The sequence below is a fragment of the Varanus komodoensis genome, unplaced genomic scaffold (assembly GCF_004798865.1).
Source record: "Varanus komodoensis strain SLA01 unplaced genomic scaffold, ASM479886v1 scaffold2, whole genome shotgun sequence".
Lineage (NCBI taxonomy): Eukaryota > Metazoa > Chordata > Lepidosauria > Squamata > Varanidae > Varanus > Varanus komodoensis.
In genome coordinates, this window is record NW_025335568.1 from 28,172,833 (window position 1) to 28,188,543 (window position 15,711).

General features: G+C 37.0%; 1 protein-coding gene across 2 annotated transcripts in view; it reads right to left on the minus strand.

Moving 5' to 3' along the window:
* BBS7 (Bardet-Biedl syndrome 7) overlaps positions 1-15,711 on the minus strand; it is a 31,010-nt gene that overhangs the window by 12,279 nt on the left and 3,020 nt on the right. Inside the window, exons 2-10 of one of the 2 annotated variants that reach the window (XM_044429327.1) lie at positions 14,695-14,760; positions 12,989-13,051; positions 10,796-10,971; positions 5,489-5,675; positions 4,559-4,631; positions 4,126-4,242; positions 3,433-3,563; positions 1,940-2,024; positions 326-428 (exon numbers count right to left, since the gene is read on the minus strand). In XM_044429327.1, the coding sequence (XP_044285262.1) occupies positions 326-428; positions 1,940-2,024; positions 3,433-3,563; positions 4,126-4,242; positions 4,559-4,631; positions 5,489-5,675; positions 10,796-10,971; positions 12,989-13,051; positions 14,695-14,760 (1,001 nt within the window). The remainder of the gene's footprint in view (positions 1-325; positions 429-1,939; positions 2,025-3,432; positions 3,564-4,125; positions 4,243-4,558; positions 4,632-5,488; positions 5,676-10,795; positions 10,972-12,988; positions 13,052-14,694; positions 14,761-15,711) is intronic. The other variant, XM_044429328.1, reaches the window with a different exon arrangement.

Here is a 15,711-nt window from a genome sequence, read left to right on the forward strand (position 1 = left end):
AGTGTCTAAGAAACAGGAAGATTTGCATTTCATTGGTACTGCTGCAATTTCACACTAGAAAGGTAAACTTTCTAGGCAAACTTTAATATGTTTAGAAAGGTAAACATTCTAGGAAAACAAAATACAACAAGATGCATGATTAAAATTTGGAAGCAACACTTAATTACTATATTGCCACAAAGATTATCACAAGTACTTGATAATCTCAAGTCAATTAATTGACAAGCTGGTCAGTTTAGATAAGTGCTTGAGAAGTATGCCAAGATAAAGCAAAATTATTATTATTATTGTCCTTTTTTGAACCTTAACAAGACAATTACATTACCTTAAAGATAAAACCTTGTTCTGCATTTCATAGGTCATCTTTATTCCATCCCCTGATCCACATTCTCTATGGATAGGCTCCGTAGTTAGACCTGATACCCATCCTAAAAGGTACATATGGAAAACTGTAAAATATTCCAGATAGACTATTCTTAAAAAGGTAATATCATTAAGGGCCCTAACTAGGAATTTTAAGACTAAGACTGGGACCTAGAACACTAAATTACCCTGGATGGTTTATGTATAGCATCCAAAGCCTTCTGCTGGTGCAAAAGAAAAGGATGTGCAACATCACCTCTTCAACCAGCAGTCTTACAAGGTCCTTGGACTGGCCTAGTCAACAGAGTGGAGCAACTTCTCCCAACTGCATTTCAGAGTCCAGCTTCCCTAGTTCTAAGAATCCAAAGCTACAGAACATAAGCTTCTTATCTAATTGTATGTAAAGTTCTATGGAATGCTCCCCAGAGAGGTCCGCCTGGCACCGTCATTATGTTTTTTGGTGCCAGGCCAAGACTTTTTTTATTTAAACGGCATTTTAATTGTTAGCTTATTTATTGATTTTATATCCTTGGGCAGGGCGTTTCCAATTATATTGTTTTTATATGATTATATGTATTTATTGTTGTAAGCCGCCCTGAGGCTTTGGCAAATGGGGCAGCATAGAAGTTGACTAAATAAATAAATAAGTCTTGCTAACATTAAAAGGCCAAATATGCATTTACATAAAGGTATGTTGGGGATTAGATGCATTTATTCAACATGTATTTTTGAAAACCATGTGATATGTGCTATGTTTAACTTTCCTTAATCTCCTGATAACCTGTTCTACAAATGTGGGAAACCTTTGGCAACTATAGGTGTCTAGCTTTCTTTGGATACTGCTTCCAGTGCATCAAGATTAATTCATACTATAGCAAAGTGTGAGCAGTCACACAGGCTTGCTTTTAAATTTGTGCTGGCACTGAATATAGGAGACAGAGAGGCTGTTTTGCTGTATCCTATGGCAATATGAAGTGGAACAAGCATGATGGCACACTAGTTCTCCAGTGCATTACACAGCCAATCAACACAACTGATTCCAATGAGTTCTAGGCAGGAAGAAGAAAAACATATGAAATCTAGGACTCTTAGCCAGTAAAAATATTTTCTAAAAATAAACTAGTACTGAAATATTTAGAGTACACTCCTTCCATTAATTATATATGGGTTCAATATGACTTAAGTATACATGTATTGGATTACAGCCACAGGCTTCACCATCTATAGCATTGCTTAAGACATGACAAACCTAAAATAATACTTTCTTTAATAAGAGAACTGTAAAAATCTTCGTGGGATGGAAGACTTTATGAATACTTTTATGTAGGTACTTAAGGTGAGAAGTGCATAATAAGTAAAGCACATTCAAATCCTCCTTCACAGGATGGCCTTCAGCATCCTATCTCTTAACATAACCTAATTTTGGAGATGTAAGAAGAAATAACTAAGGATTTACAGTCTCTTTTAATCGAATACATATTTCACTCCATTAACCCATTTTTGAATACTGTAATTATTTTCATTCCACTTAAGTGTGTATGATAAATCCATAAGTTCTGAAACATTCAGAAATTACCTGAATATGTTGATGTTATGATCTCATCATAGCCCTCTCTACCAACACATCCACCCTGGACAGATGTGACACTTTCTGACAAGGCCTAAAAATAAGACACAAAATACCTTGAGGCATGTATTTATTTCCCTGAGTTCTATTTAGAAGGAGAAAAAAGCTTAGCAATTTTAGGTAAGTTTTAAAAAACTGCTGTGCTTTTGCATATACAAGTAACAAACAAGCAGTTCAATTCTTAATAATGCATCCAAATTATAAAAGATAAGGGAAGAAAAAGACAAATCTTAAAGAAAACTGCTGTTCAATGAGTGCATTCCTTAAAAGCCTAAAGAGATTGTTACATGTTAATTTTATTCATTTCTATTACTTTTATACCACTAACTATAAACAGGCTAAAGGATCTAAACAGTACACACTGGGACAGGCATTATTTCTTTCTGATTATATTTCTGTGAAATACAAAAGTTCATACTTTTTCCAATTACTCTTCAGAAATATACTACTTTAACTGTCCCAGCATGTGGTTATCTGAGGTCACATGACACAGCCAAATTATTAAAGCTTAGGAGGTCTGCTCAGTACATGGATAAGGGCCTGCCTGCGAACCACGTGTATGCCATGTTAAATTTGATGATAGAAACGCAAAATGTGAATGTAGTAAGGAACTGAGTTGTTCTTAGTTAACAATATTAGGAAACATTACAATGGCAGTTTACATGAACTGCAACACAACATAAATCCCCTACTTAGTCTAGTAGGCCCTCTATCATTTGTTGCAGAACATCCCTTACCGTATCAGGCTAGTGTGCATGCCACATTACCCTCACTGTAGGTTAACTTACCTTTAAGGAACAGTGTCCATGTTCCATGTGCTGCAGCAACCCCAAGTTGGGTTGCCATGGGTTGTGGTATCACTTGGAGTAAGGCATTGGGTCTTTCTGAGAGTTAAGCAAGCCTTGTATAACCCTAAAATGGTGTGGAGTTGAGTAATGGTTGTTTAACTGAGAAATAACCCCTACCTCCTGAATTTGGATGACATGGCAAGTCATGGCAACCTGCCATGCTAGGCTTGCATAATTCCTTATGGTCAACAAAATGTACAGCAGGGCCCCAATGGTTCATTAACCCATAAAGGGTTGTCATGTCATCTGAATCAGGAGACTCCAGGTGTGCAAGGTAGGTATGAGAGGGTTTAAGCCTCCAGGTATGCAAGTTTCACTGTTAGTGGATCACAGCATGATTCTCTGATATTTAAATGAAATGTTTTTTTAGCCTCAGAAAATTAACATACAACAACCTTACAGACCAGGAAGCATGCGTGCATAGCTACACTTCAGCCTCTAATGTAACACCTATAGACTGCTGACAAGGCTTGCTAGTAACGCTTAAGCCTGAGTAAGTATGTGAAATATATACGATCTAGGTGTTTATTTAAAAGAAGTAATATTAAGATCAGTTCTTCTGGAATGGAAGAATGGTTTTATATATAAACTCACATATTCATATCTGAGAACAGGGCTTTTTGCATTTTCAAAGTTATAGATTTCTAGCATTCCATCATCTCGACCAATGAGCAGTTCTTTAACCCCATCTCCCAAAATATCAAATGTATCCATACATAAGATGCCTGCAAAACAGAACATGAAAAATTCATCTGCATCAAACTGACTAAGACTTTAACCTATTAAACCTCACTGTCACATTATAAAGCATAAATGGTGTATTATCTCAGCCACATCCAACCTAAAGTCACATACATATTTTGAAGATGCATACACATCCACACACAAGGTCTAGAAAATTACATAGTTTTCCCTACTCAGAAAGGCATAACATTCTCTCAGCAGAGACTATGCCTGACACAGTGACCACTCAATAATAAGTTCATCAAAATTTTATCTGTAAAGGAAGATGGGACAATTGTCTTTGTCCCATCTAGAGCTTCCCCAATTTAGGAAGTACAATTATGGAAAGCATTCCAAGTCAATGAGGTAAGTGTTAAGTCTCATAAGCAAGCAGCATGCTTGAAGGGACAGTACATTCAATTGTTTTTGAAAGTCTGTAGGATCTCTTCCTTCTTATGTGTTATATCTTAAGTGCCATAATCTGTAACCACAGAGTTGTAAACCTCTTTCATATAATCCAACTGTCACAGCATATAATATAGGGTTAATACTAAGACAACCTACCACCTCTTTTTTTCTCATTTCCAATTTTCCACTTTTCTACTGGAGAAACACCAGTGATCTGTACAAGACCAATTTTGCCATCAGAAGTCCCAAACAGAACTTCTTCACCTGAGTCACCTAAGGACAGAAATTAAAATTATGGTTGCAACAGTTAGTCAGTGTCTACAAACTATTCTGTAATTCAGAACTCTGAGATATATTCTTTAATGCTAATTGTGGAAAAGTCTCAAAAATATAGTAACAGAAACAGCTTGTTTGTCTTATTGCCACTGGTCCAAGAAAGGGAGTTAGTTAAGAAGTGTTCTTCTACTAACAGGAATACATTTATAGCACTATTAATATTCTTCACTAAAACAAAGATGCTTTCTCGATACAATCCACATTGTACATTTTAATGACATTCAGTAAAAGTGTACTTGTAGATTCTCCTTACCACCATTTCCATTGTTCAGAGCCAGAACCGCAGGTGGACCAGGGACTTCCATTTCATACAGCAAATCCGAACCCTCAGGAAAACAGAAGTGCAACTACTTTTATATTTTCTTTCTTTCATTTTAATTTAAAAGGAAAGATGTGCAAAAAGCAAAGCTTTCTAGAATGTGGTGTTATAGTCCTGTCTTTATGGCTGGATGAAATTTAGGGCCTAATCCCTCCAGTGCAACCAAGGATCATGATCTTATAACTACAAATCCAGGCCCAGTTATACTATTGGGAACAAAAGATAATAAGGACCCAGGAAATCTAAGGACAGAAAAACAGGAAAAAAGCAACTGGTATCAAAGTGAAGTACAAACAGAAAATACTAGACTATTTTAGATTCACTTATCATATTATTATAGGTACAAGGAAATAAATTCGTTTATCAATGTGTTATACTTGCACGTTAAATAGATTTACAGCCAGACCTGTCAAGAAGCAAAGATAGGCTACAAAAGTGTGTTTACTGTTGTATAAGATATGACCTCTGTAGCCACCCTGAGGGTCCTGTGTAGCTGTGTGGTTGCATAAACACCTCAAAGCAAAAGAACAAATTCTTGTTTTCATAAAAGCCGAATTGACAATAGACTGGATCCAGATTTAGGTTCGTGGAGCTACGTTGGCATAAACAGATTTTCTACCACCACCACCCTATGACAGCTGTTCTAGTCCCCTAAAAACGCTACAAAGAGGACTGAGGAATCCTGTTTACTTGGTGAGTTTTGGGTGTAGGGAGGTAGGATTTCTAAATGCTGAGCAGGAACACCTTCTGTGAACCAAGCCTTTTCATTAATGGAGGACAGATCCAAGATCCAAAATGAATGTATTACTGGATGTTTTTCCGAATCACTTTCAACATGTGATAATGGTGACAAATAAAGTTTACCTGCAAAACTCTAAGAACTCGATCTTGACATGCCAGTATGGGTATAATGCAAGACAGTTTCTCTACTGGAAGACAGAGAACATCATTGATTTTATCTCCTGATAGATAATAATGCTGGTCCTTGCAGTCACAATAATGGTTATAGATATAGCTTGCACCAAGAAAGAGATCTGATCCAGATATATGCCTAAAATGATAATAATTATAATTATTATCTCAACATAATTGAACTAAAATTTAATGTCTTTTAAATGCCAACATGTAAGCTGTTTCTGCATTACAACAGCAACAGTGCAATCCTGGGTACATTTAGGCAGAAAAGTACCTACAAATTCTGTCTTGTCTCAGCCAAACATACACAAATCCAGTGGAGGTGATCAAAACCACAAGAGCAATGGAGAAGAATCATACAATTCCTTCAACTCTAAATTCTCAGCTAAGTAGAACTCCTTCACACAAACACACATAGGGTTTCAAATGTGTGCTCAGGATGAGGAAAGAGCTACTATGTGGTGCTAAGGAAATGATTAGGGAAAGATTAAGTACTTTTCCCCCAACTTTCCTTTCTCAATGCCTTTGCAAGAAATCTGCCTCTCAGTTTCTCTCCCTTTTTGCCTCCTGTTTTAAAATGGTCATTGGAATACTATTATACACATTTCAATATAACACACAGTTGGGGTCTCCTAAGCAACTAATTTGGAAGATAATATTTCCCTGCTATTTAAAAGGAAACTGTAAGAATTAAATAGGTGTTAAATGCTTGATGTCATCAGAGTCCAGTTTTATGCACCCTTCTGTGCAATATAAGGTAACTATTGGAGAAACATTATTATTTCCTTATTCATTTGTACAGTATGGTTTTCATCTGAGCTTCAAGCTAAACATTCAAAATAATTATTCTCCAGACATTCTGTAAATTCTTATTAGCACCTCTATACTGCTGATACAAATAACTATTTGATAGTAATTAAAATGGCAAGCCTTTGAGCTGTTTATTATTGCTTTAGAAGCCAAGCTACAGAAGACAGACAAAAATTGTACATTTTTAGTGATTTTATTGCATTGTAATTCTTTCTATTCTAAAGAGTTTGATAAGTTGCTGTTATTCAGATAGGAGTACAAATATTGGATTAAGAACATAAAAAGTAAAATTTATATGGAAATAGGTAATCAGAATCGGGGCAAGCACACTCAGGACCAGAGAGAAGGGCTTCAGTCACAAAGAAAATCTAATCACACCATGCTTTCCATTGTACTAATGCAGAGCAGTTTCAAGAATATTGGATTTGGATGTGGGTAACTCAGAGTCAAGTCTACTCACATTGCTCACTGTGTTTCCATGAGCAAATCACTGGACCAGTTTATATGATTAAACAAACCATGGTGGTTTCTTTTAATTCCCTGTGGTGCTAGTTGTCATTTCCCTAATTAGCCACCAGCCATGGCTTGTCATGTTGTCCAAACCAGGGCAACTTAGCTTTTTATTTATTTAAAGTTTTTATATGCTGTCCCCTTGCTACATAGCCTCGGGACGGCTCACAAAAGTAAACAAAACAATTACAATTAAGACCTGGAAACACACTCGCTGCACAATTAATATATAAAAATATTAAACATTATTAAAATACTGTTTGAATAAAAAGGTCTTGGCCTGGTGCCAAACAAACAAATAACGATGGCGCCAGGCGGACCTCTCTGGGGAGTGCATTCCACAGATGGGGCACCACCACAGAGAAAGCCCTCCTCCGGGTGCTTTGCTTCCTTATCTCTCTCACAGAAGGCTCCCGGAGGAGAGCCTCTACTGCCGATCTCAAGGGGCGGGAGGGCAAATATGGCCGCAGGTGTTCTTTCTGAGGCAGAAACAACCATAAAGCTGTGGCATTTAAACCATGGTGAGTTGTTTATTGTGCAAACCATATCACTTTCTCCCAACCAATTCCCATGATCACTCTGGGGTCAAAGGGTTGTTTTTAGGTTTCCAGTAAAAGAAAAAGATTCAAATGTAATAATCAGCAAAAGAGTATTTCTAATTTAGCTTGGAACAATGTAGCACAAATTAGATAATCTGATTGGTTTTTGCTTTACTATGGGGCATGCTTTACTCTGGGTCACGAAAGATGCATCATTGCCAATGCTGTGTATACAAATTCCACTCTTTTTGCTAGTAAATAGATTTGCAGCAATCCTGTACTATTTGTATACAGGAAAAATGTATATCTAAAATGCTGAGCATATGCTACCTATAAGATTAATTTTACTTACATTTGGTAAGGCTCATGGAATAACCCTTTTTGTGCCCTCTTAAGGACATAAAAAGCCATGCTGGAAAAGATAAATGGTTCATCAAACCCAGCACTCCATCCACATGGTGGCAAACCAGCAGCCCACAGGATCCCTTAAACAGAATGGGTACATTACAAGACCCCACCTGTCCAAGTTCCTCAGCAACAGCGGTAGGACATAAGTTTCTCCTCCTTAAATTTGTCCAATCTCTTTTTTAAAGCCATCCTGTGACAGTAAATTTCATAGTAAAGTAAAGGGACTTCCTTTTATATGTACTGAACCACCTACCTACCAGTCAGGCTCATGGGATGTCCCTGAGTTCAAGTATTATGGGAGGAGAGGAAAAATGTATCCATCTCTACTTTAAACACGCCTATTCTTATGCATCCTTTTTCTAAACTAAACAGTTCTAGTTGTTGCAACTGTTCTTCAAAGAGGAACTGTTCCAGCTCCCTGATCATTTTAGTTGCCTCTCCCTGAACTTTTCCCAACTCAATGTCTTTTCAGTTGTGATGACTAAAACTCTACACAATATTTGAAGTGCTATCACATCAAAGATTTGTATAACCAGAGTATGATCATGACAGTTTTATTTTTCAATTCTTTCCCTAAGTATGCCCAACTTGGAGTGTGCCTTTTTCACAGCAGCCGCACATTTGGTCAACATTTTTCATTTAGTTGTCTACCACCATCCCTAGATCCCTTTCTTGATCAGTCCTTGATAGCTCAGATCCCATGAGCCGATACTTGGTTGGGGCGGGGGGGTTGCTCCAATATGCCCTCAATGATCATAAACCCCCAAATTCAGAGGGCAAGAGAAACAGCAGGGGTCATCTTTGTCTCTTGCCCTGCATTTCTTGCTAGGTAAGTTCTTTTGCAGATCTAAGAAAGGCTTTTCAGAGAAAGAAGGAAGGAGGCTGGGAAATGCTCACAACTTCATAATCTGTCTCTCCAATCTCCACCCTGACCATCAAAAGATCCCTTCTCCCCTCTCCGAGGTCAAGCTGCCAACTCTGGAGGTCAGTCAGCATGGTTCTTTCCATGCCAGTTGCAAAAGAGCAGGTGATGCAGGTAAGATCTCCCTTTTAAAGTTAGAATGCTGCCTTCAGCCTTGGAAATGGGAATCTGAACCATCCTATGGTCCCTTCACATGGTGCTTAGGAGCCATAGTACCACTGCCTCAGTGTACTAACTACTCTTTAAAAAAAAGTATAGGGACCAATCTCTGGGTGAAAATATAGCCAATGCATTTTCAGAACATGTCAACATTTCATAAAATTAGCATCATTATATCAAACTAATTGGGTATCTACCTCAATTACAACAGATTAAAGTATATACATAAGGCACATAGAGTACTGTGAAAACCTCAGAAGACTGTAAGTGCCACATTGTTTCAAACTCATTTTTCAATTAAACTCATCAGGTTTAAATGACTCAACTAATTTCCACATTTTTTATTTTAGAAATTTCCATTAAAGTCAGTCCTTGTATGTGTGTATATATACTGTTGAGGGAAAAATACTGTTGCATAAATGTTGCATTTATGCAGAAGAAACAACCAAAAATAAGCTAAGATTAAAGGATAAGAGATCATATTAGAATATATGAAGTTATTATTTAAAAGGACATTAAAAATAAGTGTTTGATTCACCCCAGAATATAACATTTTCCCCCTAATGACAGTAACATAGCTAAGTACGAGGGGCATTCAATGTATTCTCGGTATCGGGTTGTTCTGCTATTGATGTGGGTAATTTAATTATTTCACTAGCTAATGACACTGAGGGTATACATGCAAAATTTAAAATAAGTGTGATCATTAGATCCCTAGTAATCCACAGTGAAAGACGACCATGATGACTGATGCAACAATGTTGAAGAAAATCGAGCACCGCGCTGTGATTAAGTTCCTTACAAAACAAGGAAAAAGTCAAAAAATCATTCATGAAGAGATGGTGGCCATTTACCAGGACTCTGCACCTTCATTATCTACTGGTCAAAAGTGGTCAAGTGAATTTAAAAGGAGCAGAGAAAGCACTGAAGACAACCCTCGCTCGGGCAGACCGGTTACTGCCACTACGAAAGAAAATGTGAAAAAAAATTGAGAAACTTGTATTGGAAGATGCCTGAATAAAAATCAAAACGTTAGCAGAGATGACAAACCTATCCATTGGTACCATATTTACTATTTTTCATGACCATCTTAACCTTTCAAAGGTCCGTGCAAGAAGGGTGCCACGAATGCTCATGGCTCCTCAGAAGCAAGTGTGAGTTGAGTGCTGTAGGGAGCTTTTAGAGCTCTGTGGTGAAGATCCATCGAGTATTTTCGACCGGATTGTTACTGGAGGTGAAACTTGGATTCATCACTATGACCCTGAAAGCAAGCAGGAGTCCATGCAGTGGCATAAAAAAGGTGCTGACCCTCCAAAAAAATTCAAAGTTACTCCATCGGCCGTAAAAATCATGGCCACAGTGTTTTGGGACTCAAAGGGAATTTTATTGATCGAGTACATGAAAAAAGGTGAAACCATAAATGCAACATCTTATGCAACCACTCTGCGTAATTTAAGAGAAGCAATTAAAGAAAAAAGGTGGGGGAAACTGACTGCAGATGGGTTGCTTTTTCACAACAACGCGCCCGTTCACACAGCGCATGTTTCGAAGGCTGCTATGCGAGACTGTGGTTTCGAAGAAATAAACTACCCACCCTATAGCCCGGACCTGGCCCCCAGTGACTACTACCTATTCCCAAATTTAAAAAAAGATCTTCATGGAAAGCGACTTTCCGACGATGAAGAGCTCAAGGTGGCAATTAACGCACATTTTTTAGACAAGGAGAAAGGGGTTTTTTTTTACAGGGAACTGAGAAGTTAATTTATAGATATAATGTGTATTGAAGTTATGGGGGATTACAATGAAAAATAAAAATTATTTCAATTTATTATTCCTTTTTCTTCATGCTGATACTGAGAATACATTGAACGCCCCTCGTACTACTAATGTAGTTTTCAATATACATACATGGCTTTGATGTTCTCAGTGAGATTGGTGTTAAAGGAAAGGAACTGTTTCCCTTTCTTTGTGAAACCTCTAACATCAGATCCAGCAGCTACAAAAATTTTTTCCTGGAGTGTATTAAGTGCACCTCCTAGTTCTAGCCTTGCAATCTTTTCTCCTGGCAAGGTCTTAAATACCGGCTAGAAAAAGAAAAGAAAAATTAATGTTCAATGTCATAACAAAACCAGCTTGAACATACTTTGGACACAATATTACTTTTTGTCTTGTTTCAGCGAGTTCACTATGAATCTAAGAAATCTGATCCTTCAAAGTAATTTACTATTAAAATCAGTTGTTTATCATAACATATTTAAAATCAAACACACACAATTACCCAATATGCCAAAACCCAGCTAATAGAAAATCAGTCAATACAACTGAACGGTAATCCAAACTAGAGCTCATCTCTAAAAGTTTAATGAAATACCAAGCCCATACATATGTTACTGAATGGACTACAGTGAATTTCATCAAGTATTCCAATGCCAAGGTTACATGCTATTCTATCTTCTCACATATTTTTTCTAAGAACTGACCTGGAGCCTGGCCTCTGTGACTGATCTTAATGGGGAAAAAAGAAACAGATATAGCAGAGATAGCCAGATTTGCCCAACAGAAAAGCCACATACAGTAAAATGACAGATGTCTGAGAGCTGCAAAGAGGCGTCCACAGGCAGCAGCAACAGGTGGCAAGCAGAAAGCAGGCAGCAGTGGTGTGTGGCAAAGCAGGTGTGTGCTGACAGGCAGGGCAGTGAGCTGCAAAAAAAACCCTCAAAGAGCCGCCTGCAGCTCCCGAGCCTTCACTTGGCCACACCTGATATATAGTGTGAAAGTCATGACTCAAAAAGCTTGGTAGAACTCCAGCACCAGGTTTCATTATGGGGGGGGGGGCTATAATGAAATTCAGTAGTCTAATTCTCTTCAAATGGTAACAAATTCATAGCCATATAGCTGAGTGGCCCATCACAAACGATATGCAGAAAAAGCCTGCCCTGACTCCCTTGTGATTTACATCCTAGTACTTGCTAAGCTTCCAGAACAATGAATGCAACGTTTGCAGTTGTTCAAGTTGAAGATCTTTATACTTCCTCATTCTCATAATGACATATGGAACAGCCTCAAGTAAATGCCTCTGAACAAATTTCAAAAGAAAACCCACATAGCCATGGATTATGATAAGATCCTTGTTTTCCAGAAGTTGACCAACTCAATGTAACAAAAATAAATAGAAACAATGTCTCATTGTTTAAGTTCTTGAAGATTTTCTTCTTTCCGCCAAATTCCCAAACTACTTTTAAAACTCTCCCAAGCATAAAAATATGTTTGACAGTTCTGTAGTAATAAGCTACTTCAAGTCAATCTAAACAACATTATGAAGTGGATTTCTTCCCACACAATGGACTCCTCTCCACTGTAGCTCTTCCCAAAATCAGCTCTAAAGAATCCCCTAACCCTCCAAAGCAAACAAGAGGCTCTAAAAGGAGGAAGAGTACATTCCATTAGTGAATACTATTCCACTGGTGGACAGATAGATACAGCTCCTAATTAACTACAACAGATATGTGGATATTACATGAAATCCATTATACTGCATCATTTATTTATAATAAAAACTTCAAGGATAAACACGCAGAGATTCAAAATTGTTCAATCTTTCCCCAAGCCAGCATATACCATAATTAGCCTATAACATAGTTTTTATTCATCAACTGCATTAAGTAACAAAAAGTGTGAGTAGAAAAGGGGAAAGAAGAGACTAAAAAGTGCAGAGGAAGAGGGAAGAACATAGAGTTATGGTTCATATTCTCATACTTTTGAAGCATTTGTATTTACTAAGAACAGGAGGAGAAGAGATGAATATTTGAGCTCACGATGTACATGAAATTATTTACACATACAAGTTACTATACACATTCTAGATGTCGAAGCTGCGCAGACTGTGATGAAGTATATGCTCAAACATAGCAATACCTGTGAGGTCCTCAGTCCATTAAAAATATGAAAAAATATCCTAATTTCTATTAAAGTAGAAAGCTTTCTGTGTATATTACCAGTCTTAAGCTGATGTTTTGGAATGCTAATCCAAATTAGTACTTTGTGAGCAATCACTGAAAAGCTATGTAGGAGACTATGTAAACTATTAGATAAGTGACTTACCACAGGTTCACCTTTTTTGATACCAAAACAGGTAATAACGCCATCATGATCTCCAATAACAACCTTAAAAGTAAAATAAATAAAAAGCTATATCAACACCATTCCTTTAGGAGCTCAAAAGAAAGCAATTTCTGTCTATTGAATAAGGAAGACATCTAGTTATATTTTTCTGTTCTACATTTTCTCCCTTCTAACAAGTTTCATAATTCAGGATATGTGAGTTTAGATATCTGAACTCAAACTCAATATGTCTAGGATGCAAACTCATTTTTCTTTCTCTCCTAAATCCATGAATTCATATCCATTAACAGTACCACCATTTTGCCTATTAACAAGACACGTTGCTTAGAATTTGCATTTGGATTCTGCCAACACTTTGTTTCCCATATTGTCACTGAATCACACTGTTGCCCCAACACTGCAAACATCCTTTGTTTTCCTTGTATCTCCTCTGCTAAAACTGGTTCATTTTCTCATTGCGACCTATCTTGAATCACGTAGCCACCCCTGCATTCTTTGCTTTCACCCTTCCAGAAACCATGCTACCAAATGATGCATTTGTATCATTCATATTGTGCAGTGCCTACCCTCAAATCCCTACATATTCCTGCATTCTAATTACTTGCACTTGGTTTTAAATCTCTTGGTGGACTTATGATCCTATTCTTTCCCCTTAATTCTAGTTATGTCCCTGCCTGCTTTTACTTCTCTAGCAGTCTCCTGACCTCATAAATGATTCTTCTCCTAGAATTCACTCCTAGAACATATATCTATGTAAGTTCTTTCTGATCCATTCTCAAAACCTGTTCCACTATTAGTATAATCCCTTGGTCCACAACCTAAACTAAAACAAATATTTTGTTTAAATTTGTCTTTTGCTACCTTTTTTCTCCTCTATATCATCTTTCCCACTCTCAGAATTGAGATAGAAAAGCTTCTCAGGATAGCAACCTTGTGTTTTATGCATATTACCATGTATGTTAATACATATTATGTATCTTTTAAAAATTGCTGTATTTAATTGGTGTCTCAGTCCTAAACGGGATGCAGTCAATCAGAATAATTTGCAAGCAATCAAGAGCACAACACAATCCTACGGAAGTTTAGACAGAATAAAGTCCTTGTACCCCCACAACTAACCATACTGGCTGGAGAATGCTGGGAACTGAAAGTATTTTTTCTGTCTAAACATGCATATGATTACACCCCAAGTGAATTAACAGAGATAATTTCAAAGCTTATTTAGTTAAATGTTTTGCTTAAATCTTCATGTGTTTCAAAAGTGACAGCACTAACTATGTCCTAGGTGTGAGGTACAGAGGTATATCCTTCTATATACAAGAGCCTTTGGACTGGGCCTAATTCTAAGTTTAGAACTTCTCATAAAATAAAAGCATTACAGTAATAAGTTAACCCATTGTTTTCAAAACTAAGATTCCCATGTAAATGTTCCAGTCTAATGTTAAGAGAAATTGCTTGAGAAATAGATTCTTATCTAGTTTGTGAACAGTAGCAAGAACTGAAAAATGAACATTGAAACAAAAACATAAAAACATCATCCATGATTCAGAAGATCCCAAATATAAACTAGATAAGAACCCTGTTAAAGGAATTTCATTGCTATTTTATATATCTATCTTCAGAATACAATTCGTCTGTGTAACATTCATCAGATTAAAATATTTTAATTTATTACACTGCTATACCTTCTGCGTTGCTTTGCGTCCTGATGCAGGGAGCAATTTCATGGTTTTCTGAGATGTCACTCCCACCTATTTGAAGGAAAAAGCCTCAAATTATTGATGTTTCATTGCTTTACTTAATAATGCAAGCCTATGCATATTTACACAAAAAAGTCCGACAACACTCAGTATGCTCCAGTCAGCCATCTTGAGGTATGTCAGCTAGGGTATGCTTTGTGTTGTAGGGCATGATTATTATTGCTGTTATTTTCATTTCTGTACAACCCCATAGCCAAAGCTCTGTTTAACTGTGAACAGGACTGCACTCTGACTTGCAATTATCAAAGTAGAACTTACTTCAAAGTAAGCATGCCAAGTTGATATTGCAGCATGATAAGCTGTCATGAACCAGAGGCAACTTTATCAGATCTGTGATCTTCAATTGTTTTATACACTTTCTACAAATACTGGGTTAGGAAAAAAATGAAACAGTAACATCAAGAGAACAAGAAAACCAAGAAACACCAACTAGGACTATTCTATGCAAACCTCAAAGGTACACAAGGTAATAGTTGGTTGCAAAAGAATAATTATTTACTGTAACTAAATTATTCTTGTAACTCAGTGCAGATAACAAACTTAACTCTTTTTGATTTATGTGTAAAGTCAGATCAGGCCAAGTTCGCAAAAAGAGATATATATATGCATAATATTTCCTTATCAACCAATCTCCCCTTAAAGCCAGAAGAGCTTTGAAAAATTCCTTGCTAAAGAGGATCAAATCAAAACTGTAACATTATCATACTCAGTATGGGGAAAGTCTCCAAAGCCTAGCCATTTTAAATAGGAAAATGTAATACCATTGAAATCTGTCACCATTATCCATTCAATACGAAATCCCAAGCACCCATCCCTTATTGAATCTGTCAACACTTGCCACAGGGTCAACTAAAGCATTATTAAAGGGACTTTCAAGCTCTATGTTGCCCAGCACATATGGAAGAAAAGTAATACCAAATTAAAATATGCATACTTTTGATT